The sequence below is a fragment of the Dreissena polymorpha genome, chromosome 15 (assembly GCF_020536995.1).
Source record: "Dreissena polymorpha isolate Duluth1 chromosome 15, UMN_Dpol_1.0, whole genome shotgun sequence".
NCBI lineage: Eukaryota > Metazoa > Mollusca > Bivalvia > Myida > Dreissenidae > Dreissena > Dreissena polymorpha.
The window spans coordinates 2,370,737-2,394,733 of NC_068369.1; the positions used below are offsets into that span (position 1 = coordinate 2,370,737).

The 23,997-nt window shown below is 34.5% G+C and overlaps 1 protein-coding gene across 8 annotated transcripts in view; it reads left to right on the forward strand.

Moving 5' to 3' along the window:
- Positions 1 to 1,053: 1,053 nt before the first annotated feature.
- LOC127859865 (kinesin-like protein KIF2A) overlaps positions 1,054 to 23,997 on the forward strand; it is a 70,675-nt gene continuing 47,731 nt past the window's right edge. For all 8 annotated transcript variants that reach the window (XM_052397435.1, XM_052397436.1, XM_052397437.1 and 5 more), the window contains exons 1-3: positions 1,054 to 1,233; positions 11,469 to 11,563; positions 21,266 to 21,352. In XM_052397435.1, the coding sequence (XP_052253395.1) occupies positions 1,179 to 1,233; positions 11,469 to 11,563; positions 21,266 to 21,352 (237 nt within the window). In that variant the 5' untranslated portion in view covers positions 1,054 to 1,178. The remainder of the gene's footprint in view (positions 1,234 to 11,468; positions 11,564 to 21,265; positions 21,353 to 23,997) is intronic.

The following is a 23,997-nucleotide window of genomic DNA, read 5'->3' on the forward strand; positions in this document are numbered from 1 at the left end:
ATATGAAAAAGTGTTCATTTTATAAAGCATGTATGTTTCCTTGGTTAAGAAAAAAAAATATTCATATGTTGAATAAGGTTGAGCATTTTGGATCGAGGCAATGTAAATAAAAACACGCTTGTATGTGTTAGTGTTATTCTATTATATCATTAAAACACCCTTGTAAATGTTTGGTCATATCTTCTGACCACATCTAGAATATCAGAACCATACTACGGAATAAAACAGGCCGACTTTGTCCGCGATTTGCAGGCCGACTACGACCCTGCCATAAAATATTTTGATATGGTTAGAATCTGTAGAGGATCTTCTTTACAACGGTACCATTACAATTAATATCGGACGAATAATAATGCATTTATAACCATTTATATCGGTTCCTGGTTTTCTTTACGGCATTTGCGTGTGTAAAAAAAACGTTAAAACAGGCCGACTTTGTCCGCGATTTACAGGCCGACTACGATCCTGCCATAAAATATTTTCATATGGTTAGAAAATGTAGAGGATCTTCTTTACAACGGTACCATTATAATTAATATCGGACGAATAATAATGCATTTATAACCATTTATATCGGTTCCGGGTTTTCTTTACGGCATTTGCGTGTGTAAAAAAACCCGTTAAAACAGGCCGACTTTGTCCGCGATTTACAGGCCGACTACGACCCTGCCATAAAATATTTTGATATGGTTAAAATCTGTAGAGGATCTTCTTTACAACGGTACCATTATAATTAATATCGGACGAATAATAATGAAGTTATAACCATTTATATCGGTTCCGGGTTTTCTTCTCGGCATTTGCCTGTGTAAAAAAAAACGTTAAAACAGGCCGACTTTGTCCGCAATTTACAGGCCGACTACGACCCTGCCATAAAATATTTTGATATGGTTAGAATCTGTAGAGGATCTTCTTTACAACGGTACCATTATAATTAATATCGGACGAATAATAATGAAGTTATAACCATTTATATCGGTTCCGGGTTTTACCATAAAGATTTCCGGATAGTTCCGGGTTTTATACCTGCCCGAGTAAGCCACTTTTCCGCACATGCGTAGTGATAGTATTCAAAATTACTAACGGCGCTTGGATGACCAGAATGAAGATATTTATTTCTCTTAAATACAAATGTTTATGATTTTCCGATTGACACTGTGTGAAAATTTGCTGCAGACATGGATCTAAGCCATCTGAAAGTTGGAGTTAACGTTGACATTCAACGAACTGATGGTGTGTTCACAACATTGAGTCATTACACTTGTGTTGCCAACATAAATAATCTAGAACATTATTATTTATTTGAACCCCTGTAAACTGTTATTTATTTATAAAATCGAGCCTTTAAAATCCTATTGTAGTGACATGATTTTCTATGTATATCGTTTAACAAAGTATCTGATTTTTCATTTAAATGTTTGACAATTGCATTGTAAAAATAGTGGGTGGGGCTAACTTAGGCACCTGTCAACATGTGATTGTGTTATATTGATCAGACGATTTATGTTCGTCTGTGTTTGTATGCAGGCCCATCCATGCCTTAAGAAAAAAAAATGAACCAACATTTCAATAAATTTTGCTTTTTAGTTGAATGTATTAATTCAATTTCCAAAAATTGGATGACTCGGAAGTGTGCGTTAAAAAGCTTAACATGTAAAACTCAGTTATGTTTGCATATTATTGAAATAAACTATTTAAATAAAGATTAACACAAAAAGATACATTTTTATTAGCAAAACAGTTTTAAAAAACAACAGGATATGCAATTTTTTTTACTGTTTGTTAAAAAACCATAACTTATTCAGTGCTCCAGCCAGCTTTTCAAAATAGAGGGTAGCTTCCCCAAAAAGGGCGAATTTCACGCGTAATTTTGGAAAATAGGGCATTTGGTTATAAATATACTTAAGTATATACTTTGCTTATACTATATACTTATGAATTGTAAACATTAGTGCATTGGATGTTTTCACCAATTGTATGCTGTTCCTCATTTTGGTGTAATGAAATTATAATAAATATATTACTATCTACACTGCAACGCCGATATATCGCGGATCGGTATATCGCGCTGTCCAATATATCGCGCTTTGGCTATGGCTCCCAAAAATCCCAGGAGCATGATCACTAAATGACATGTTTAAATCTTTTCGCTAACATAACAAAAGACCGGTTCTAGCTAGTATTAACACCCTATGTTTCGCGGCTTACTATGGCACGCAGTGAAGCGTGAAAAACAGTTGATACGTGACAGCTGTGTTGTTTACACACGGCTGGGGTTGTTTTTAACACTTAAGAAATAATCAATTAGTGTCATTGCAAAGGTAATAATGGCAGTTTATTGGTATATAAATCGTTAAATTTCGGTCCTGGTCATGAATTTCTTTGTCCTGATAAAAAGCGTGCGAAAATTGGCGTGGGTGTATTTATTTGTAAATAAAAATTTCGTAGCGGGTACAACATTGAGATAATTTAATTCCCATTAAAAGTTTCGTTGTAAATTTCAACTAAAGTACCGCAGTATCTCGCGAATAATGTGGCATTGACATTTCCTCTTAATGAAATATAATTCAAACAGGCTGTATCGTTACCGTTACGCTGTTTCAGTTCCTTCATTAGGACTATTTTTAAGGGTAAATTCGAATCTATGCACAATTATATTGTATACGTTTTTACGACAAGAATTCTTCTTTTTAGCTGATTTGCGAGCGATTGTACATGAAAATAAAAAATAAAATTTACATTTTGATTTTTATGATAAATACAGATACGTATGTAGTTATGAAAATGATCATTGTAGGATTGGTTTGCAATTATTACTATACAAATATGTAGCAGCGCCGTATGTAAAATGAAAACATTGGGGAAATTTGACAAACTATGCGCAATACAATAAAGTTAGACATTTCTCGAGTTATATTGCGCGCTGGATATATCGCGCTCGCGATCTTTGGACCCCACCGACCGCGATATATCGGCGTTGCAGTGTACATTGGCGCTAAGGAACACAACTTCGTAGCCAATTTCATAACCGACTTGGGCTAGCATCCGACTACACGCATTAGAGATATGTAGATATCATATTTCTTTCCGGTGTGTGTGTGTGTGGGGGGAGGGATTTTGATGTTTTTATCACCTATCATCATTGAACTGCATGTTAATCTTTCAGGTTCCAGTTTAAGCATCAGTGGCCTTATAGAAGAAATGAAGAAAACATGAAATAAATTCAGGGGTTTCACTGGGTCAAATAAATGTTGTGACTGTCGCCACTTAATTTGTAACTTTGAATAACTGTGAGCCAATGTTTTTCCACAATAATAATATTAATTAAAACAATAATCTATATTGAAAAATTTAAAGTCTGAACAATGATCAATGTCACCATGAAGTAGCATCCAGTCTGGAGATAAAAAATGAAACATTGATATATTTATTTTACAACACGTTATTTCAACTAATGTCAACAACGTTGACAGTTTTGTAAGGTCGCGAAAATATGTGACATTATTAAAATTACATTTTACTTGCAGAGTGATAAATCCTCCATCCAAACAAGCTCTTTATTTGTTGAAATAACAACTGTCTGCCCCTATTCATGTTAAAATTCATCATGATTGAGGACAGACAGTGTTTTAAAGTTCAGAAATAAAATCCAAACACAAATATGTTTTTCAATGCCGTAATTTCGAGCTAAAAATTAACCGCATATTCGCATTAAAAAAAAAAAGATTAATTTTCAAATTTTAATAGGTGTTTTGAATAAAAAATCACTATTTTGGCAAACAAAAAATCATAGCCAAAGAATTCAGAAGTTTAAAAAAATCAATAGTGCTCAGATTGATTTGATTCGAGTGTGATTGTGTCTAACCAAGCGTGACCTCAGAGATAATCTTTCACAGCATGTTACTATCGTCTGCAACAAAAGGCTAATTAATGATCTGATAACAAACCATGCCCTTGGGGCTTGTTTGTTCACAATGTGTTGGGCAGTCATGTACAGTAAGGGTGTTATCTGTGTATTCATGTCGATGTTTCTGGCGATTTATAGATCTACGGCCGGAAAACAGGAATTTAGAGACCAAAAGGGCATTTGACAGAAAAATAGAGGGGCGCTTTTTAAGGGGGCAAATTTTAGAGGGGCGCAGCGCCCCTCTATTTATTGCTAGCTGGAGCACTGTTATTTGTAGATGATAATACCTTGTTCTCATCGTTGCGGACCTCCCCATTGGTCCGACAGTTTGAAGAGAGATTTTTATTTTTTTTAGAAAGAAGTCTAATGAGTATTTTATCTCAATTTCAATTCAATTACATCTAACAAGGTATTATATGATTTTGTTCTTTTAATTTGAATGATTATAAAGAGTTATTCAAATTTATTATTTCCCTAATCAGTGGACTTTTCATTTGGAAAAAAAAGGCTAATGAATTTATTTTCCCAATCTCATGAAAATGCCGATAAAATTCCCAATTCCAAAGCCATGGGTTATCTTCCCAAAAAGTGGAAAAAAACCCTGATATTATATGATCATTCGCACAATATCTGGCATTCAGTGGAAAGTAGGTCTTGTTCACTACTCTTGTCTGGTTTGATGATTATTTAAATCACACAGCACATAATTTTGTGTGTTCAACGGTTTATTAGTAGGTTGAAATTATGTGTTATAATCCGCTTATTTGTAAAAAATTGATAAAAATATTTAAAGAACTTCATGAACAAATTGTTTATTTACAATTATAAACTATTTATAGAAAACTATTTATAGTGATTTTTTCCCTTTATAAGGTACTGGTAACAGGTAAAAAAAATCAGGAAATTGGGAAGAGGCCCTAGCCTTTCAAAAAGGGAATATCATGCGCGATAACTGCTCATTTTGGGAAGACCGTGTTTTAAAAAGGTTTTAGAACAGGATCTTTTTCATTGTGCAGAAGTATTAAAAGACACATTGTGGTGCATTCTTAATCATATTAGAGCTCATTGCTTTCAATTTGGGAGATGCACACATTTTTTATATTTTTTTTACAATTTGGGAAATTCCAGCATCAATTTTGGTGGAAAATGACCTTATTTTCAATTGGGAAGTAGCTGGATTTCGGCCTCTGTTATGTAATGGTGGAAAGCCCTGGGTAAGCTGCACTTTCCCATTCAGGTAAAAATTACATTTTTCAATTGCTCTTCAGAAAATTTCATAAGTGAAGGAAAATTGTGTCACTTTGGTTCCAATATTTTTGTTGCGCTTTATCAAGATAATTGATTAGTTGTTTGAAAACCATGAGAACATTTCTTCATCAATGCCCGTGGTTGTCAAATTTTGCTTTCAGAAAAGTGACATTGTTGATGCCAGATGGCAAACCTAAGACAATGTCAAACAAGGCCCTACAAGGGAAACAGTCAGGATCTCAGTTTATTGATTAATAAAATGTCTACAATGAAGAGTGGCTATTAAAAATAAAAACTTAAACTGAACATCATATCAGGCATGTGAAAGAATATTTAAACGGGTGTGTGCAGTAAAGTACGGTTAATTAAAATTGCTGCAAATTCCCAATATAAAGATTGAATTATTAGGCGTTTTTTTGCTATTTAAGATCTTTGTTTGTTTATTTTGCCCAGCAGGGTTTGTAATGATACTTTTCCCAATTTGGCAAAAAAATCTTTGCACACACGTAATTACATTGGCGTAGTAACAAACCTACACAGCCAATCAGACGGGCTGGACTGAAGTGAGACACTGTAGTGTACATGATACAAATCACTATAATGAGTAAATCTAGCCTGTAATTTTAATACCGATTTAAAATCAGTTTTCGTTGTTGTGTCAAAGAATTAACATTTAACTAGAGACATACATACGTCATGTGTGTTTCAAAATCTGTTCAGTTTTAAATCTTAGTTGTATTTTTTTTGAGGGCCGGATGGCTGGATACTCATGCTATCACAATTAATTAACAGAACAGAACAGAAAGTTTATTCATATAACTTGAACATTTCCAGTTCATCGTTAAATATACATAACTGACAATATATAAGCAATAAGCACATGCATAGTAATGCTAAAGTGACCAAATAGTACATAAAAAGGTGTTAATAATGCACTTAGGCCATCATATTACTCAACGTTTGCATTCAATTGATCAGTTCTCATTTTAAAGCATTTTGACAATATATCGCGAGTTTATTTATGACTTTGGTTTTAGTATTTGTTAACAAAAGAATAAATTTATGCATACTAGGTCGGTTATACTGTAATAGAATTTGTCAATATACATTTTTCTTATATCTGTATAAAGAGGACATAAAATTACAAAATGGTATTCGTCTTCAATATCACTTGAGTTACATACACTTCAACACCGTTATTTCGAACACCGATAAGCCGAAGTCACCGTTATTTCGAAGTATTATTCGGGTCCCGATTTTGGTTCTTCTTTGTTTAATGTAAAATTTCATTGTTAATCCGAACTTCGTTAAACCGAAGAAATCGTTATTTCGAAGTGATTCAGTCGGTCCCAACACTATAATTCGCACCTTATTATCAATCTTTAATCCGAAGTCAAAACTGCAAAATACTGAGCGTATTTTCACACCTTGTCGTGGCGCGTCAAAAGCCAATAATTACACCTTTGTCGTCTGTGCGAAAGCTGGTGTTCAGAGAGACATTGCGTATTGGTAAAAAAAAGTTAATTCATTTCCGAAAATGTATTCATATGTTTGTATGTCTGATAATTTGTGCTATTCGTTATATTTTATATGTTCTGTAATTAGACAAAAATACAAAAAACAAGAAAAAGAATCTTTTTATTCCTCCGTTTGTTACAAGTGGAAATCTATTGCTATATGACTAGTTTACGCTTTTAAGTTAGCAACGTTCTATTTTAACAGAATCAAAAAAGCCTTCTGTCAAATGTTTATTTCGAATTATCGTTAATCCGAAGTTTTTTTAACGGTCCCGACGACTTCGAAATAACGGTGTTGAAGTGTATATTACATTTGCATTTGTTTTTAGAAATATTTATATGTCTCCCAGATTCAATTTTTAACATGTGGGACGAAAGTCTAAATTTTTACATGTATTTTCTTAAATTAAAAATTAGGATTATGTTAACTTAAGGTAATCAGATAGTTCAAATCCATGTTTCAATTCTTTGTGTAGAGTTAATGAACTTTTAACATTTAAATCATTTAGCCACAAACCTATGTACATATCAATAAGTCTATTTTTAGCGAGGCTGTTTTCGGAGAAAACCCGAGCTATTGTCATAGCCAGCTCGTCCGACGTCCGCCGTAGGCGTCGCGCTAAAACCTTAACATTGGCTCTAAAATCAAAGTGCTTCCACCTACAACTTTGAAACTTCATATGTAGATGCACCTTGATGAGTTCTACACGCCACACCCATTTTTGGGTCACTAGCAGGGTTCCCTCTGGGCTTTAAAAAGTTGTTGCCACTTACTTTCGCCAAATATAAAAAGTTGTCACCACACTGGGGCTACATTTGGGCAATGAAGATCATGTCATTGTAATACAAACAAAAACTGAGCATTTTACAGTATGTTACATGATTTAATAACAGTATTATTAATAATAACACATTTAACATTGTTAATAAGTCTTGTTGATTGACACCTTCTTAGCAGCCTGAATATGTTGCCACAGTTTGGGTGCTTCAGCAGCTTTATGGTTATCTGAAAATACAAAAAGGGAAATATAATAATAATATAATACTAATAGTAATCAATTAATGTGTAGTATATAAATAATCTAAATGTGTGCTAGCATATGACCTACTACATAGAGCCCATAGCACAACAGCAGCGATTTTCCTTGTCAAATTGGGAAAAGTACCTGTACCGGTCCAATTGGGAAAAATTGAGTCGTAAAAAACTCAAAATTGGGAAAAATCGAGTCGTGAAATCCTTAAATTGGGAAAATCGCGTCGTGAAGTTTGGATAATTATTATATATTATAAATAACAAAATATTATAAAGAACACACAAAATCAATTACTAGTTGTTTTAATCTCTTAAAAAGCAATGTCTCTTTCTTTCATTTTTTTTGAAAATTTCAATAATCTTTGATGTTTGATCATCACTCAGTTGCTGGCATCCCTCTCTGCACAGCATCATTAGTGCTGTGATAGACGGTTCCGATTGGTCGTGCAAAGATTGTTTGAAATCTTGAAACCGAACTGCGTCAGTAAACGGGATCCACTTGCCTGATGACTCTTTTTTTAGTGTTTTTTTGCATAATATTTGCTATTATGACTCATTTCAAACTACGATAAGGTTACAAACCGACGTAAAACAGTATGCTGGCTGCCTGACAAAAGAACCGGAAACAGTAACGACTCTATTGATTGAACGCGCTGAACAATAAAACCCGAAATTAATCGAGTGCGTGGTTACACACAACTATACGATTTTCTTTGTTCGCTCGCCGAAAGTTGGGTTTTGTTACGAAACTTTCGATCTTTCGATGAGAAAAAATTCGGACGCCGATTGGGATTTTTTCAGATGCCGATTGGGAATTCGGGAATTTTCGCTCGATTGGGAAAGTACCGTTTACCGGTACTTTATAAAGAAGGAGGAAAATCGCTGAACAGTCAAATAAAATATGCATTTGTGTATACCAACTGTCAAATTGATTTTCATGTGCTTAACAATGTTCCTCTTTTTTAAAACAGTACATCCGGTAGTGAATAAATTGATTAAGTTTTGAGGATATAAAGAGTTCACACAGCATAGATTGTGTGCTGGAAATCATATAGAAGGAAAGGAAATTTTGATTAGCAACTGTCTGTGTTTGGTTTTTGTTTGTTAGCTGGTGAATGTTAGCGGGGGACCGTTTGCATTTTTGAATGAGTCTCAACATTATCAGAATCTAATGTTCACTTTCTAAAATTCGTTATACACTCTGAACTTGCCATTTTAATTTAATTATTTTCTATAATTACACCAATTGTTCTAAAAACAATCGATGCTTACCTTTTTGGTTGTCATGGTTGTCAAAGTAACGGTCTTGAATAGGCTACGAACACTGTGACAACCACTTCATATTAAGCGCAAGGTCGGTATATTTCAATGTTGCCTTATCTCTGAAGCAATAAAACTGCCGACCAATTAAGATAACTTGTAACAGCACCCCAGATAATCGCAATTATCACCATTGCATGCCCCTTTGCGACAGTTGCATGCTCCATTGATTTCAGCAGTGTTGCTTACATCACGGAAATCGATTGCATAGCGACTGTCGTAAAGCGGCTGGTAAACAGAGCGTCTTATGTCATTTGAAGGAAATATTAAGCAGAAAAAATGCTGATTTTCGAAAAATCGCCATTTGCGAAAATTAGTCGCCAGAATATTTATTTTGTCGCCATTGGCGCCAATGGCGATCGACAGTGGGAACTCTGACTAGGTCAAAGGTCAAGGTCACTGTGATCTCTAATATCAAACTTTAACATAGGCTCTAAAATCAAAGTGCTTCCACCTACAACTTTGAAACTTCATATGCAGTTGCACCTTGAGGAGTTCTACATGCCATACCCATTTTTGGGTCACTAGGTCAAAGGTCAAGGTCACTGTGACCTCTAATATAAAACTTTAACAAAAACCTTAACATTGCTTCTAAAATCAAAGTGCTTCCACCTACAACTTTGAAACTTCATATGTAGATGCACCTTGATGAGTTCTACACGCCACACCCATTTTGGGTCACTAGGTTTAAGGTCAAGGTCACTGACCTCTAAGAAAAAAAATAATTCTGACAAGCTTTCGCAGCCGAGCGTGGCACCCGTTTTGCGGTGCTCTTGTTAAATATAGGAATAAATACACTTGCATTTACTGATTCTGGATACATCCAAACATCTACAAAACCAGTGTTTTGAAGCAAGTCCCGAACAATGTAAATCCAATTAGATATTTTTTGCGGGTTAGGGGGGGGGTAGTGGAAAATTCATTTATTATTTATTTCTGATTGGTTAGCGAATGGCACGAACATGAAAGGTAACTGACCAAAAAATGTCGCTACTTTCCAAAAATCTTACAAGTCAACAAAACGTTGCACATGTCCGCCATAATGAAATATTCTAAGTGATCGATAAGCAAAGTAAAGCAGTGCAATAGCATATTGTAAAGAAATATGTTAACAAAATTATATATTGATTACGTATTTGCTAGGTAACTGGTTTTTCATTTTTCTGCATCTAAATGATATGCACGTTTTATTTCATGTACATTTTTTTTAGATACAGCATTTTTCATCAATTTTATTTATGCTTGATGTCCATAATGAACAAACATAGAATGACGAATACACATTGCAGTGATACAAACTGTCAGATCGTCTGATTTATAATATTTCGCATAGTATTCACTAGAAATTGCTACTAGAAAGACTACAAAATGGTACATTTAGTGAGGGCTCCAAAGTGGGGTGGGGGCATTGCCCTTTATTTCCATTGGTGACCTGAGTCCCCAGACCCCATGGCCTAATTTTCCGGATTTTATATTTGGTACAATTTACACCCCTAATTACCGGTAACATTTTCACACAATAATTATCTAGTTTAAGACATTATTTTGTTTGCTTATTAACATATTTTTACACTTTACTGTTTTTGTCTTGCATATGTTTGTTATATGTCAACAAAATTTGAAAAAAATATTGGGCATCCTTTCTACTACGGGGACTAGTAGATGTTAAAAGCAACTTGATCTCTGGTCAAAGCCTTAAGTAAACCATTGCTTACTTGTTAGTTAAAATAATGAGTAAGAAATTTTTGGAAACTGCTTTCTTAAATCAGGGCTTTTTTTCCTTCTTTGGAACCTGCCGAAAAACGGCCCTTTCCCCTCGGATTTTTTTCCCCTCAGCAGGTAAATTTTCCCCCAGTCTTAATTTCCCCCCCCTCCCAATTTTTTAAAATTATTTTTAAACTTCAAATACATAAGTTAACCTGATCCAGTGTAGAAAATATAACATATTGCAAGATTAAATTATCTGTTGCCTTGAATTTGTTTTAAGAACAGCTAAATATGTCAAATTGACTATTTAAGACTTTCCTTATTTTCCCCGAAATCCAGCGTTTCACGTGATTTTTTTCCCCAAAATCCAGCATTTTCGCGCAATTATTTTTCCCCCTAAAAAAGGCCAGGCTTTTTCCCCAAAATAAGATAAAAACCCCTGTCTTAAATAAATATTGTTGATTCTTTGATTGTACTCAAAAGATTCATCTACAGGAATTCAAATAGTTGTTACTGATTGGAAACCTTCAAATTAAAATTTTAAGCGGACTTTTGGTAAAAAAAACAACTTGAGATTGCAAATGGGGTTGAATTTCCGCAAGATTTTGTGAAGACAGCACTGTTTGTGTTACTCTTGGACAAACCATTATTCCTATAAAATTCCATGTTCCGCATAGAAACATAGAATCCATTGGGATGTAATGCAGATACCGGTAAAAGTATTTGTACTTTTCAGGACGGATTCATTCAGCTGTTATCAGTGGGGTGAATAACGACGCAAAAAGTGTCACAGTGGAATGGTTTGAGCGAGGAGAGACAAAGGGGAAGGAGGTGAGCAGGTTTATCTCATTGTGTACAGTGATATTTTAGTTGAATATTGCTTTTTATCATGCTCAGCCAGGCCTTTACTTGGACATTTTGAGGAAAATCAATTTCGGGATAGGGAATGTTTGAGCGATGTACGTCCACTGATTTGGGAAAAAAACGAATTAAATGTAACTTTAAATATAGTAGGGTGCTTTAAAAAAAAAAAGGTATCAGGATAATGTTCACCATCTCTTTATTATATGATGCTAATGCAGTCCTATGAAAAAACCTTCTGTCCTCGGAGTTTTCCGACAAATTAATAGGACAAAACGGAAACCAAAACGCTCGTGGTTATCAATTTTTATACTCACCCTTTCAAGTTTGCGGAGTGTACTCATTTAGAGATGACATAGTGTGTTAGTTGCTTTCTTTGGATACAGTATCCAGGGTTCCCTCTGGGCTTTAAAAAGTTGCTGCATCTTACTTTTGCCAAATTTAAAAAGTTGTCGCCACAATCGGGCTACATTTGGGCAATGAAGACCATGTTATTATAATACAAACAAAAACTGAGCATTTTACAGTATGTTAAAGGAATTGATTTAATAACAGTATTATTTATAATAACAACACATTTAACATTGTTCATTAAATAAAGGCACATTCAATCAGTGATTTTTTTTGCCTTTTTTTGTTACAGCCTGTAGTGCTGCAACAATACGCCAAAAACCGTTTTGCAATATATTGTCAGTTCAAAAACCCGTATTGCAATATATCGCAATATATTGCTAACTTGTACCAAAATTATAACTTGCCAATTACCCAATAATCCCATAAATTCCAATTTTAAAGCAAATTCTGGTAAATATTTACTATAAATGTGCTCAAGAATAATAAGAAACACAAACATTTGCAAATTTTCTTAAGTATCAAATACATTTTTGCAATTGTTACTATTTAAAGATGTGATGAAATAACGTCCAATCGGGGCGTTTTTCCCACTGAACACGTGTAATTCAGCTGACGTGATGTTCCCGTTTTTATACAACACAAAATACACCCATACTTTCCATGCGACGTTCTACATGTCTGTATAATTTTCGCGCGCTTTTTATTGAGACAAAGGATAAAGCACTTTTTATTTGACGCTTTAATTTTTTATTGTCGCGTTAGCATTCAAATTTGGAAGCGTGTTTCCATAATTCGGATTACAAATAATGCTCAAATCAGAATCGAACGAAACATTTACAGCTGTGCGCAATTAATTCAACGATAATCTGTTCAAAAGCATCGAATGAATGCTCCCATGTAGCAATGCTACTCCGTATAATACACTTTTTAGAATGCTTTTTTTACGTAAAAAATAATTTACAATGCTTTGTTTTGTTTACCTTTTTATCATTATTTCGGATGGCTTTTCTGGACGAAATGTGAATGAATTTTTGTAAAATTTTCGTACCGGTGTGATGAAAATCATATCGCAATACAATATGCGGATTGCGTATTGCGATATATACCGATATACCGGTATATTGTTGCAGCCCTAACAGCCTGTGGCATTTGGATTGGGAAAATTAGCGCGATAAACCATGAAATTGGGAAAAATAGCGCGATAAACCATGAAATTGGGAAACATTATAAATATGATTATAAGAACAGAATAAAAATGGCTAAGTTCATGTTTGACAGCATTTTTATATTATAAAGTGTTGCTTTCATGTCTTCTTACAACGTTTAGTTAATATCCTTCCACATTCATATTAAACTTGCAATAATCTATAGATTCTTCAATATACATGTACATGTACCATTAAGAATTAATCTTAATCTCTTTAAGAGTATGAATTTAATTCAGGATGTTTTTTAAAGTAAAATATGATATGGTGAAAACATTAACAAATATTAACAAACACGCTTTTGTGTTCTTGCTGTGTTAATGTTGTATTAAATGGAGCTAAAATAATACATTTCATTTGTTTACCTTTTAGTATCTTGCACAATTGACATCCTCAGTTCAATGCTATTTCACCAAACTATACAGTCTTACAAATATAATAAAGCAGAATATGCATATGAATCTGAATATACACAGATCCACTAACATATAAATCAAATCATGTTTCAGCGATTTTCCTTGTCCAATTGGGAAAAGTACCCGTACCGGTCCAATTGGGAAAAATTGAGTCGTGAAAACCTCAAAATTGGGAAAAATCGAGTCGTGAAATCCTTAAATTGGGAAAATCGCGTTGTGAAGTTTGGGTCTTATTATATATTATAAATAACAAAATATTATTAAAAACACACAAAATCAATTACTAGTTGTTTTAATCTCTTATAAAGCAATGTGTCTCTCTTTCACTTTTTTGAAAATTTCAACAATCTTTGATGTTTGATCATCACTCAGTTGCTGGCATCCCTCTCTGCACAGCATCTTTAGTGCTGTCAATGTGTCCTGTGATAGACGGTTCCGATTGGTCGTGCAAAGATTGTTTGAAATCTTGAAACCAAACTGTGTCAGTAAACGGGATCCACTTGCCTGTGACTCTTTTTTAGTATTTTTGCATAATATTTGCTCTTATGACTCATTTCAAACTACGATAAGGTTACAAACCGACGTAGAACAGTACGCTGGCTGCCTGACAAAAGAACCGGAAACAGTAACGACTCTATTGATTGAACGCGCTGAATAATAAAACCCGAAATTAATTGAGCGAGTGGTTACACACAACTATACGATTTTCTTTGTTCGCTCGCCGAATGTTGGGTTTTGTTACATAACTTTCGATCGTTTTGAGAAAAAATTCGGACGCCAATTGGGATTTTTTCAGATGCCGATTGGGAATTTGGGAATTTTCGCTCGATTGGGAAAGTACCGTTTACCGGTACTTTATAAAGAAGGAGGAAAATCGCTGTGTTTGTCTCTTTTCATTTTCGAACGGTTCTCATCTTAAATGCTTTAACTTTGTGAACTCCAATTTCCCAACACAGATATCCGTGACGCACATTCACTGTGAACATTTCTAATAAATATTTGTTGTTGTTCATCTCAAACATAGTATTTTGCGTTAATTGACACACACATTAAATTATATCCTAATAACCATGTGATATCCCCTATTAATTTTAATTAATTATTGAAATTCTGATTAACAACTGTCTTTGTTTGGTTTTTGTTTGCTAGCTGGTGAATGTTAGCTGGGGAACGTTTGCATTTTTCGAATGAGTCTCATAATTATCAGAATCTAATGTTCACTGTCTGAAAGTCGTTATACTTGCCATTTTGACGAGTAAAATAAAAATATGTCACCGTTTAAATAGAATCAATACATGTAAAATGTTTAATTATTTTCTATAATTACACTGATTTTCTAAAAACAATCAATACTTACCTTTTTGATTGTCATGGTTGTCAATGTAACGGTGTTGAATCGGCTTCGAACACTGTGACAAACACTTCACATTTAAGCGCAAAGTTTGTATATTTCAATGTTGTCTTATCTCTGAAGCAATAAAACTTCCGACCAATTAAAGGGATCTTTTCACGTTTTGGTAAATTGACAAAATTGAAAAAAGTTGTTTCTGATTCGCAAATTTTCGTTTTAGTTATGATATTTGTGAGGAAACAGTAATACTGAACATTTACCATGGTCTAATATAGCCATTATATGCATCTTTTGACGATTTAAAAACCTGAAAATTATAAAGCGTCGCAATGCGAAACGATTGAATGATTTGGAGAGTTCTGTTGTTGTCGTTTAATTTTGTGAAACTACGAAGATTGCTTATATAAGGTATAAAATACGTCTCTGTTACGTATTTGGCAGGATGGCTGAGCGGTCTAATTGGTTTTTACTCCAGAACTCTGGGGGTCAAAGGTTCGAGCCCTGATGCTGGCTACTTTTTTTTCCTTTTTTAAATTTTATTCTTGATTTTTTACTGGAGCTTTTTAGATCCAATGTTTACATTTATCAATATAAAGCATTTAATGACAAACTTCAAAACATGCCAAAATCTGTGAAAAGGCCCCTTTAAGATAACTTGTAACAACACCCCAAATAATCGCAATTATCACCATTGCATGCCACTTTGCGACAGTCGCATGCTCCATTGATTTCAGCAGTGTCGCTTACATCATGGAAATCGATTGCATAACGACTGCCGTAAAGCAGCTGGTAAACTGTCTTATGTCATTTGAAGGAAATTTTAAGCAGAAAAAATGTGGATTTTCGAAAAATCGCCATTTGCGAAAATAAGTCGCAAGAATATTTATTTTGTCGCCATTGGCGCCAATGGCGATCGACAGCGGGAACCCTGGTATCTACACTTAAGTCATTCAGAAAATGCAACCAATGAAAACATGTTTTACATTATTGGAGTATTAATTAATAATTCTGTAAAGTCTATTTTTATGCCCCCGCATTGTATGATCGGGGGTATATAAATTGTTTTTGGCCTGTCTGTCATTCTGTGTGTCTGTCACTAGGCTTTAACCTTGGTCATAACTTTTGCATATTGAAGAGAGCAACTTGATATTTGGCATGCATGTGTATCTCCTGGAGCTGCACATTTTGAGTGGTGAAAGGTCAAAGGTCAAATATATGGCTTTAAAGCGGTGCAAAAGACGGCATTGTGTTTGTGACAAATACATCTCTTGTTTGCCTTGAAATTTACGTTGACGATGAGTCAGAGTAGGTCACGCGAGTTGTGTTTCGTGATATTTCTTAAAATTTGACCCAGCATTTGTAAACATATTGCAAGATTTTTACATGTCCAGAAAGGAAATTCATTTCTGCGTTTAATAAGACCCTGTTCATGGAAATTGCTGCACAATTGATGGAGTAATGGTCGTCAAATCAATGCACCCTATTGTTGGGTCATTTTTAGTTGAATACCTTGTTATAAATATATATATTTGATAGTGAAATTGTTTTTTCAGAGAAGTTGATGTTTTGTTATAATTTAATTATTTTTCGTTCAAAATGATAATTTTACTTATTAATATCATAGCCACACGCTAACCACCTGTGGGCAAGAGTCAAAGGTCTGTTTCTGTTAGTTATTCTGGCTATTATTAGGAATATAATTTATTATGTACATGTACAAATGTATACACAAACAACACATTGAGTGCAGTCAATTGAAATATATTCTTTTGAAATACTATTCCTTCATGAAAAATATAAAAGCATGCCATCTAATGTTACAAATTTTAAGATATTCATTGCACTTAATTGTAAGCCGTTTTCTTTGAACAGGTGTTAAATGGACTGATTAAACATGCTTAAAGTAAGTTTATTTCTTCTGATGCTATAAATGTGTCTTTTTCACAGTTGGTTGACCTGCTTTGTGTGTATCCATTGAATCTTGCCTAATTAGGTCAGATCTGTGTTTCAGCTTAAATTGCCTGCATCAGGGTATTATTTTGATTGTACCTGTTCACTTTAACATAAGCAATGTATGAAGCTTTCCTTATCTTATTTGTCTTGACTTACACAACAGAACATACATGTATTCTTAATTTATTTTTAAACAATAATGCCAATAAATTGTCTTCAATAGTAGTTCTTAATTTGAAGTGTTGATTGTCCATATTTCTTGTATTATAAATCATGTTATAGCTTGGAAGTATTAATGCATGATTAAAAAATGTATATACCGTATATGTCCTTATTGACACTCATGCCCTTATAGACGCGCAGGCTGTCTTATCTGGGCCAGTGGGGATCATCGGATTTTATCGGAACCATAAGATTTATGTAGCTAGTAATCCATTAAAGAGTGGCACATAACATCTGAAAACATCGTTTTTGCGGCCATTCTGTTTGCAACATGTTGACACCGTATATACGCTACCATGCGAGTTTTCTACGTAGGTTACAAACCAAAAATAATAATAATTATTGTCGTCAGCACAGGTGAGTGATAAATCATAGAGATATAGACAAAACGGAACAAGTACGCTGTTTCTGATAAGCAATTACCATTTGCATTGTTTATTATGGATTATATATTTTGTCAATGTATATTCCTCGAGGACTGCATGTAACTCGGGTGCTAGGCAGTAGTGAAAGGACGTGGTCATGGGTGGCACGTGCGCTTTACGCCCATGACGCCAACTGTATGGTATTGAGTGCGAAATACCAGGTCAAACTGGATTTAATGGTGAGCGTCTCTTAATGGGGAAATATTTAAGTAGGTGAAAAATAAAATGGGATTCACGGCCGATTTGTGTTTAAGTAGACATCGCGATGTAGGGAGTCTACAGCAGACTATGTCATACGATTGGATTAAACAATGTTGTGAGCGGCAGGTAATGAAAATACTACACTATTCAAATGTGAGGAATAGGTAATAGTGGTTCGAATTTAAAGCGCAGGGGCCTTAAAAAAACGCGCAGTGCGCGTCAATAAGGACATATACGGTATATATATTTATTATTGTTATTAACAATAAACAATAAATTAGTTTCAGTACTGTCTGGAAGTGATTTCTATCGATTCAATTGTACCTCACTTAGTACACTGGTAAGGTCTCAATTTTTTACATACATTTAGCTTGCAGAAATAAAAAAGTGCAAATAAAGGGAACAATACATGCCAAATAAGTTCACAAATGCCAGGTGAAAGTTTACGGCTATATATGTTTAACATTAATTAATCAGTGCTTTTTTCACCAGTTTGGGAATGGGACTCGGTCCCTTAGGATTAAGAAAAAATCATCATTTGACTAAATTTAGGAATTTTAAGAGCCAAAATGCACCAGATTACTTCATTTGACATGACTTTGTGCACAGAAAACATAGAATGAAAACCCCACAAATTCCAGCATCGAAGCGTCTAAAAAATGTGTCGGTCCTCCATCATTCAGATTAATGCAGATTCAATATCCAGTCTTATAGTGCAATTTGTGATTGTTCTTTCAGATTGAAATTCAAAGTGTCTTTCAGTTTGAAGCTGATGTTATATTCAGTTTAAGTTCAGCACATGCTCATATCTGTCAGATTGAAGCAGACACAATATTCAGTTTTTAAGTAAAAAATGTGCTTGAATCCTTCAGATTAAAGCAGATAAAATATTCAGTATAAAGTTCAACAAATGCTTGTATCTTTCAGATGGCAGGGCCATTCTTAAAAAATTGTTTGTTTGGCATAACCCGACCCAGATAAATTTGGTTGGGTAGGTAGGTAGGTTTTTGTTTTTTTTTTAGTATTTTTTTTCTGAAATTGAACTCCGACATATACCAAACTGAAAGGTAATTATCAAATAAAGCTCCAAGTCTTCTGCCTCATGAAAGGAAATCGGTAAATATTTTTCTGCACCGTCCGTATCACCGCACGTGTATTCGTAAGTCTATTTTTTGTATAAAGAACATCGAAAATATAATATAATCGACAAAAAATACTTTATCCGAAAACGAGAGTCCGAAAAATTGTATGCATTTTGCCGAGAAAATGTGCATATCGTTTGACTACAGAAAATGAAAACAAGTAACCTAGCAAATACGTAATTAATATACTATTTGGTTGACATATTACTTTACCATAGCATAGTTTGTGAGTAAAAAACAACAAAGTAATTATAACATTTTAATTTCAATCAAGAACAGAAAGGTGTAACATCTTCGACATGTAACTAATTATTTAATTATCATCCTTTAATTCAGATCGATAGACGGTAGAAAGTTGTAAAGTGATCAGCTTAAAAATAATTTATTGAGTGTTACGCTAATTTTCATTTGCTTATTTTTATGCCCCCGGTACGGTGGCATATAGCAGTTGAACTGTCCGTCAGTCAGTATGTCAGTATGTGTGTATGTCAGTATGTCAGTATGTGTGTATGTCAGTCTGTCCGTCTGTCCGAAACAAACTTTAACATTGGCCATAACTTTTTCACTATTGAAGATAGCAACTTGATATTTGGCATGCATGTGTATCTCATGGAGCTGAACATTTTGAGTGGTGAAAGGTGAAGGTCAAGGTCATCCTTCAAGGTCAAATGTCAAATATATGGCGTCTGTCCGTCCGAAAACTTGAACATTGGCCATAACTTTTTCAATTTTGAAGATAGTGATTTGATATTTGGCATGCATGTGAATCTCATGAAGCTGCACATTTTGAGTGGTGGAAGTTCAAGGTCAAGGTCATCCTTCAAGGTCAAAGGTAAAAAAAAAAAAAATCAAAGCGGCGTTATCATGAAGCTGCACATTTTGAGTGGTGGAAGTTCAAGGTCAAGGTCATCCTTCAATGTCAAAGGTCAAAAATTTATTTATTTTTTTTTTTCAAAGCGGCGCAATAGTGGGCATTGTGTTTCTGACGAACACATCTCTTGTTCTTGAGCCAAATTCGCTATATTTTCTCAAATTTCGCGAACGACAGTGCGAGCCCTGTAATAGTGAGCATTTATTCCAATAATTACACGTTCGCAATGCTAGTGCTGTCTTTCGCCATTTGAGCCATCTGCGCCATTTGCAAAAATATTGAGAATTTGGCTCAAGAAAAATCTAAATTGCGAAAATTCGAAAATCTAGTAAAATTTCGTTGAAAACATCCGCCATTTTAATCCGGACTGGTTTTCTATATTTGTCTCTTTGTTTCAATGAAAGTGTTCGCAATTCGAACAATTAACAAAACCCGGTCTGTACCCGATTAGACATCGCTTGACTTGACCTTATTTTTATTGACGTCACGTGCACATGGTAGCTGGCCAATCAACATTGAGCTCGCTTTCACATGACATGACGTTGTCGAATGAAACGTGAGAAAGGGTGGAGCAATCGGATAAAATTGGGTCATTTATGCGCAGATGTTGTATAATTTGAATACACATTTAATATCGCAGTCTGCCTTCAAAATAGCGGCCGGTCGCTAGAGATAAACAAATGAAACAAAAACGTGGCAATACCCGTCAATAAATATTTCTAAGCTGACCACTTTTCATCTCTCTTCCAAATATTTACCGATCTAAATTAAAGAGTGATAATTAAATAATTAGTTATTTGGCAATAATATAACACATCTCTGCCGATTGCCAAATTAAATTGAACGGTGATAATTAATCAATTTGTTTTTTACTCCCAAACTTTCCTGAACGACAGCAGCGTATTTTAATTAAAGGGATACAAGAAAAACAGGAGCGGTTTAATTGTTTTTAAAGTCTAATTAATCGCATATGCATATGTCAAATAAATAGGCGACTCAAATAAATACCTGTACGCGTTTTGTTCATTGCTATTCTAGATATCATTGAACGAGCATTCAATCAAATGAAGCAAATAATCGTAAAGGATAAAAAGCGGAAAGGCAAAATTTAGCAGAAAGAATTTTAGGCGAGCAAAAAAAATTTTTTTGGGAAAGTGCAAAAAAAAAATTCAGTCGGGCCGATTTTAGTGGGTCAGTCGGGTTATGCCAAACAAAAGAATTTTTAAGGATGGCCCAGCAGACAAAATATTCAGATGAAGTTAAACATATGCAAATATCTTTAAGAGTGAAGCAGATGTAATATTCAGCTTGATGTTTAACATATTTTTGTGTCTTTCAGATTGAAGGCAAGCTGACACAATTTTCAGTTTATAGTTTGACATATGCAGTATGAAGTTTGAAGTTCAGCACATGCTTGTATCTCTAAGATTGAAATATTCAGCTAACGGTTCAAAACATGCTTGCGTCTTTAATATTGAAGATTGACGGTCAACACATGCTATGAAGGTCAACACATGATTCTTTCTTTTCAGATTGAAGCTGATGCAATATTCAGTTTGAACCCCCACTTGATGCAGGAGAATCAAAAGCCAGGCGCACGTGACACACACTCATCACAGGTATGTTCAAACTCTCCTTCATATTAAAAAATGAAATTTTGGAAAAGTTCTAGTTTTTAGAGCTCTGAAATCTGTTAGCTGTGATGGAAACATTCTCAATTTTCTTGGTCTTGGCATTCAATGTTTCAATCCACTAGCCCTTATGATTATGCAACCATAGCATAGTAGAAAGTGTCTTTCTGCTTTCTGTATCATGAAAGAAACATTTAGCATCAAATACAAAATTGACCATCACATGTCGCGTAAAAAATAATTTCTTGATCACTTGGCTTTCGAAATGACAGTTATGTTTTTTGCCTGACCATTCACTAAATAGTCGGAGCTATTCTACTCTACCAAATGTGCATGGGTATGTATACATAATGCTCTGGTCAAAGTGCAACATACCCATGTAACTGTTTCTACTGTTGGTATTCAATGGAAACTTCAAATGTGTTCAGGGTATTTGCTAGAGTTCAATGACTTAGTTCCATAACTATCACCTTCAATTTATCAAAATTTTGTGGCTGTATGTATTTTGAAAATTCTCATTAACATTTGTGTGCAGCTACTTCACATCTCCTCTATATTTACTACATATAGGGAAATAAAATGCTACGTTGTGTGTTCTGGGCCTTTATGAACATTCACTGACCAATACTCATATTTTTGAATAGCCTTTAAAAATAATGATGCCCTCTTCTCATGCTTCTCATAAGTCAAGTTAAGGTTTGCATGCAAGTTTACATTCAGGTTTAAGTTAGTATGCAACAGGTACATACATATCTGTGTTTGTCCCTTAATGTACTTTTATGCCCCCGAGAGGGTTAATTGAATATTCCTGGGTACAGAAAACAAATGACATTCAAAAAGCACATTGTCGGGTCTGTATGAAGACCATTGATGTCAGGGGGATGGGGGAAAGCCACGAGAAAGGGGAAACCCACAAAGAAAACATGAAATTGAGAAGCAAACAGGGTTCCTGCGATGTGTTTTTATGTGAAACAGGAAGGTTCTATTGTTGAAACTGTTAAATCTAAAACAGACATTAACAACAACAGCCCATCTGTGTCGAACCAGGAAGGCACAGCCACAGAGAGCGTGCAGATAGAAGATATTTAATTCCAGGACCTTCGCAACCATCAGCAGCAGTATCAAACTCGCAGACATCCATAGACAAATTTGTTACAAAAAATGATATGTTGAAAGCGGAAATATTGTGGGTATTGCACACCGTTTGCACACATCAGTCCTTTAATTCCAATATAAACATTACAAAGTTATTTCAGGTTATGTTCCATGACAGTACCATAGCAAAGAAATTTTCTTGCGGAGACCGCAAGACAGCATATGTGGCCGTTTTTGGGCTAGCTTAACATTTCAAAACTTTACTTGATAGTTCTATAAGTGGACCGTACTCAGTGTCTTTTGATGAAAGTTTAAACAAGAAAGACCAATCCAAGCAAATGGAAAATGCATTTTTTAAAGGAAATTAACATACGGTTCTCGGCCTTGAAAATGAAAATTTGGCCTTGAAAAGTCCTTGAAAAGTGCTTGAATTTAGGTTTGAGCTTTCTGTTTGAACCATGGGATTTCAATAAGGGCCAACTTAGTCAAGGTCATTGTTACTGAACTGGAAAAATGTATTTTTTTGCCCAATATAAGTTTGGATGGAGGATTTTATGGGAATTTTGTGTATAGGTAGGGTAGATGTAAACCTTGATTTAAAAAAATTGAATTCCACTAAATTAATCGGTAAAAGGAATAATTAGGTACTCTGCCATTTTCTACAAGTATTTTTATCCACCGCCATCGGCAGAGGAATATTGTTTTGGCGTTGTCTGTCTTTCCGTCCGTCCGTTCGGAGCCATATCTTGGAAGTGGTTTTGCAGATTTCATTGAAACTTGGTATAAGTATATATCTGGATAAGAGGATGATGCATGCCAAATGGCGTTGTAATAACGGAGTTATGGCCCTTTGTATCTTGAAAAAATGCTTTTTTGAATGTCAAATATTTTGTGTCCAGAAGCATATTGGCGGGGGATATCAATTCAATGAATTTGCTTGTTATAATATAATTTGAAGTGTGAATCTTGTTATAAATGGGTTATCTATGTCCAGCAGAAACATAAGCAGTTGATTATCTTTCGTTCAATTGTCATTTTTAGCAAAAACACACACACAAAAACTACTATCCAAATTGTTTGTTAAATCACATTTTCATATTTTTTTCCACAACATTTGCCCTTCTTTTTGCCTTTGGGGCTATTAAAAGCCTGTTTATGTCTCTAATATTTGTTTTGGGACTTGGCATGGTATTGTGAAAAGTTACATTGACAATTGAACCATTTAAAGGAGAAAGTAAGTTTCAAGATATACAGCTATTTAAATGCTAGTGGCCCATCTGCTATTGATTATCAGGTAGTTTAAAGAGCTCTTTAATTCAATTTCTGCTGGTGTATTTGATGATTCAGTGTTTTTCATTACAATTGCTTACTTGTAAACCTGGATAAGCTGGAATGTGAAAAGATTTGCACAATCAAGTGAATTGTTGTACATAATAAACCTTAACTTAGGTATGCTGGTGCAGGTGGGGTGGGGGTATACTTGATCACAGTTGATTGGGTCCAAAATTTAGATTTATGATAACTGCTCCTATAATTAA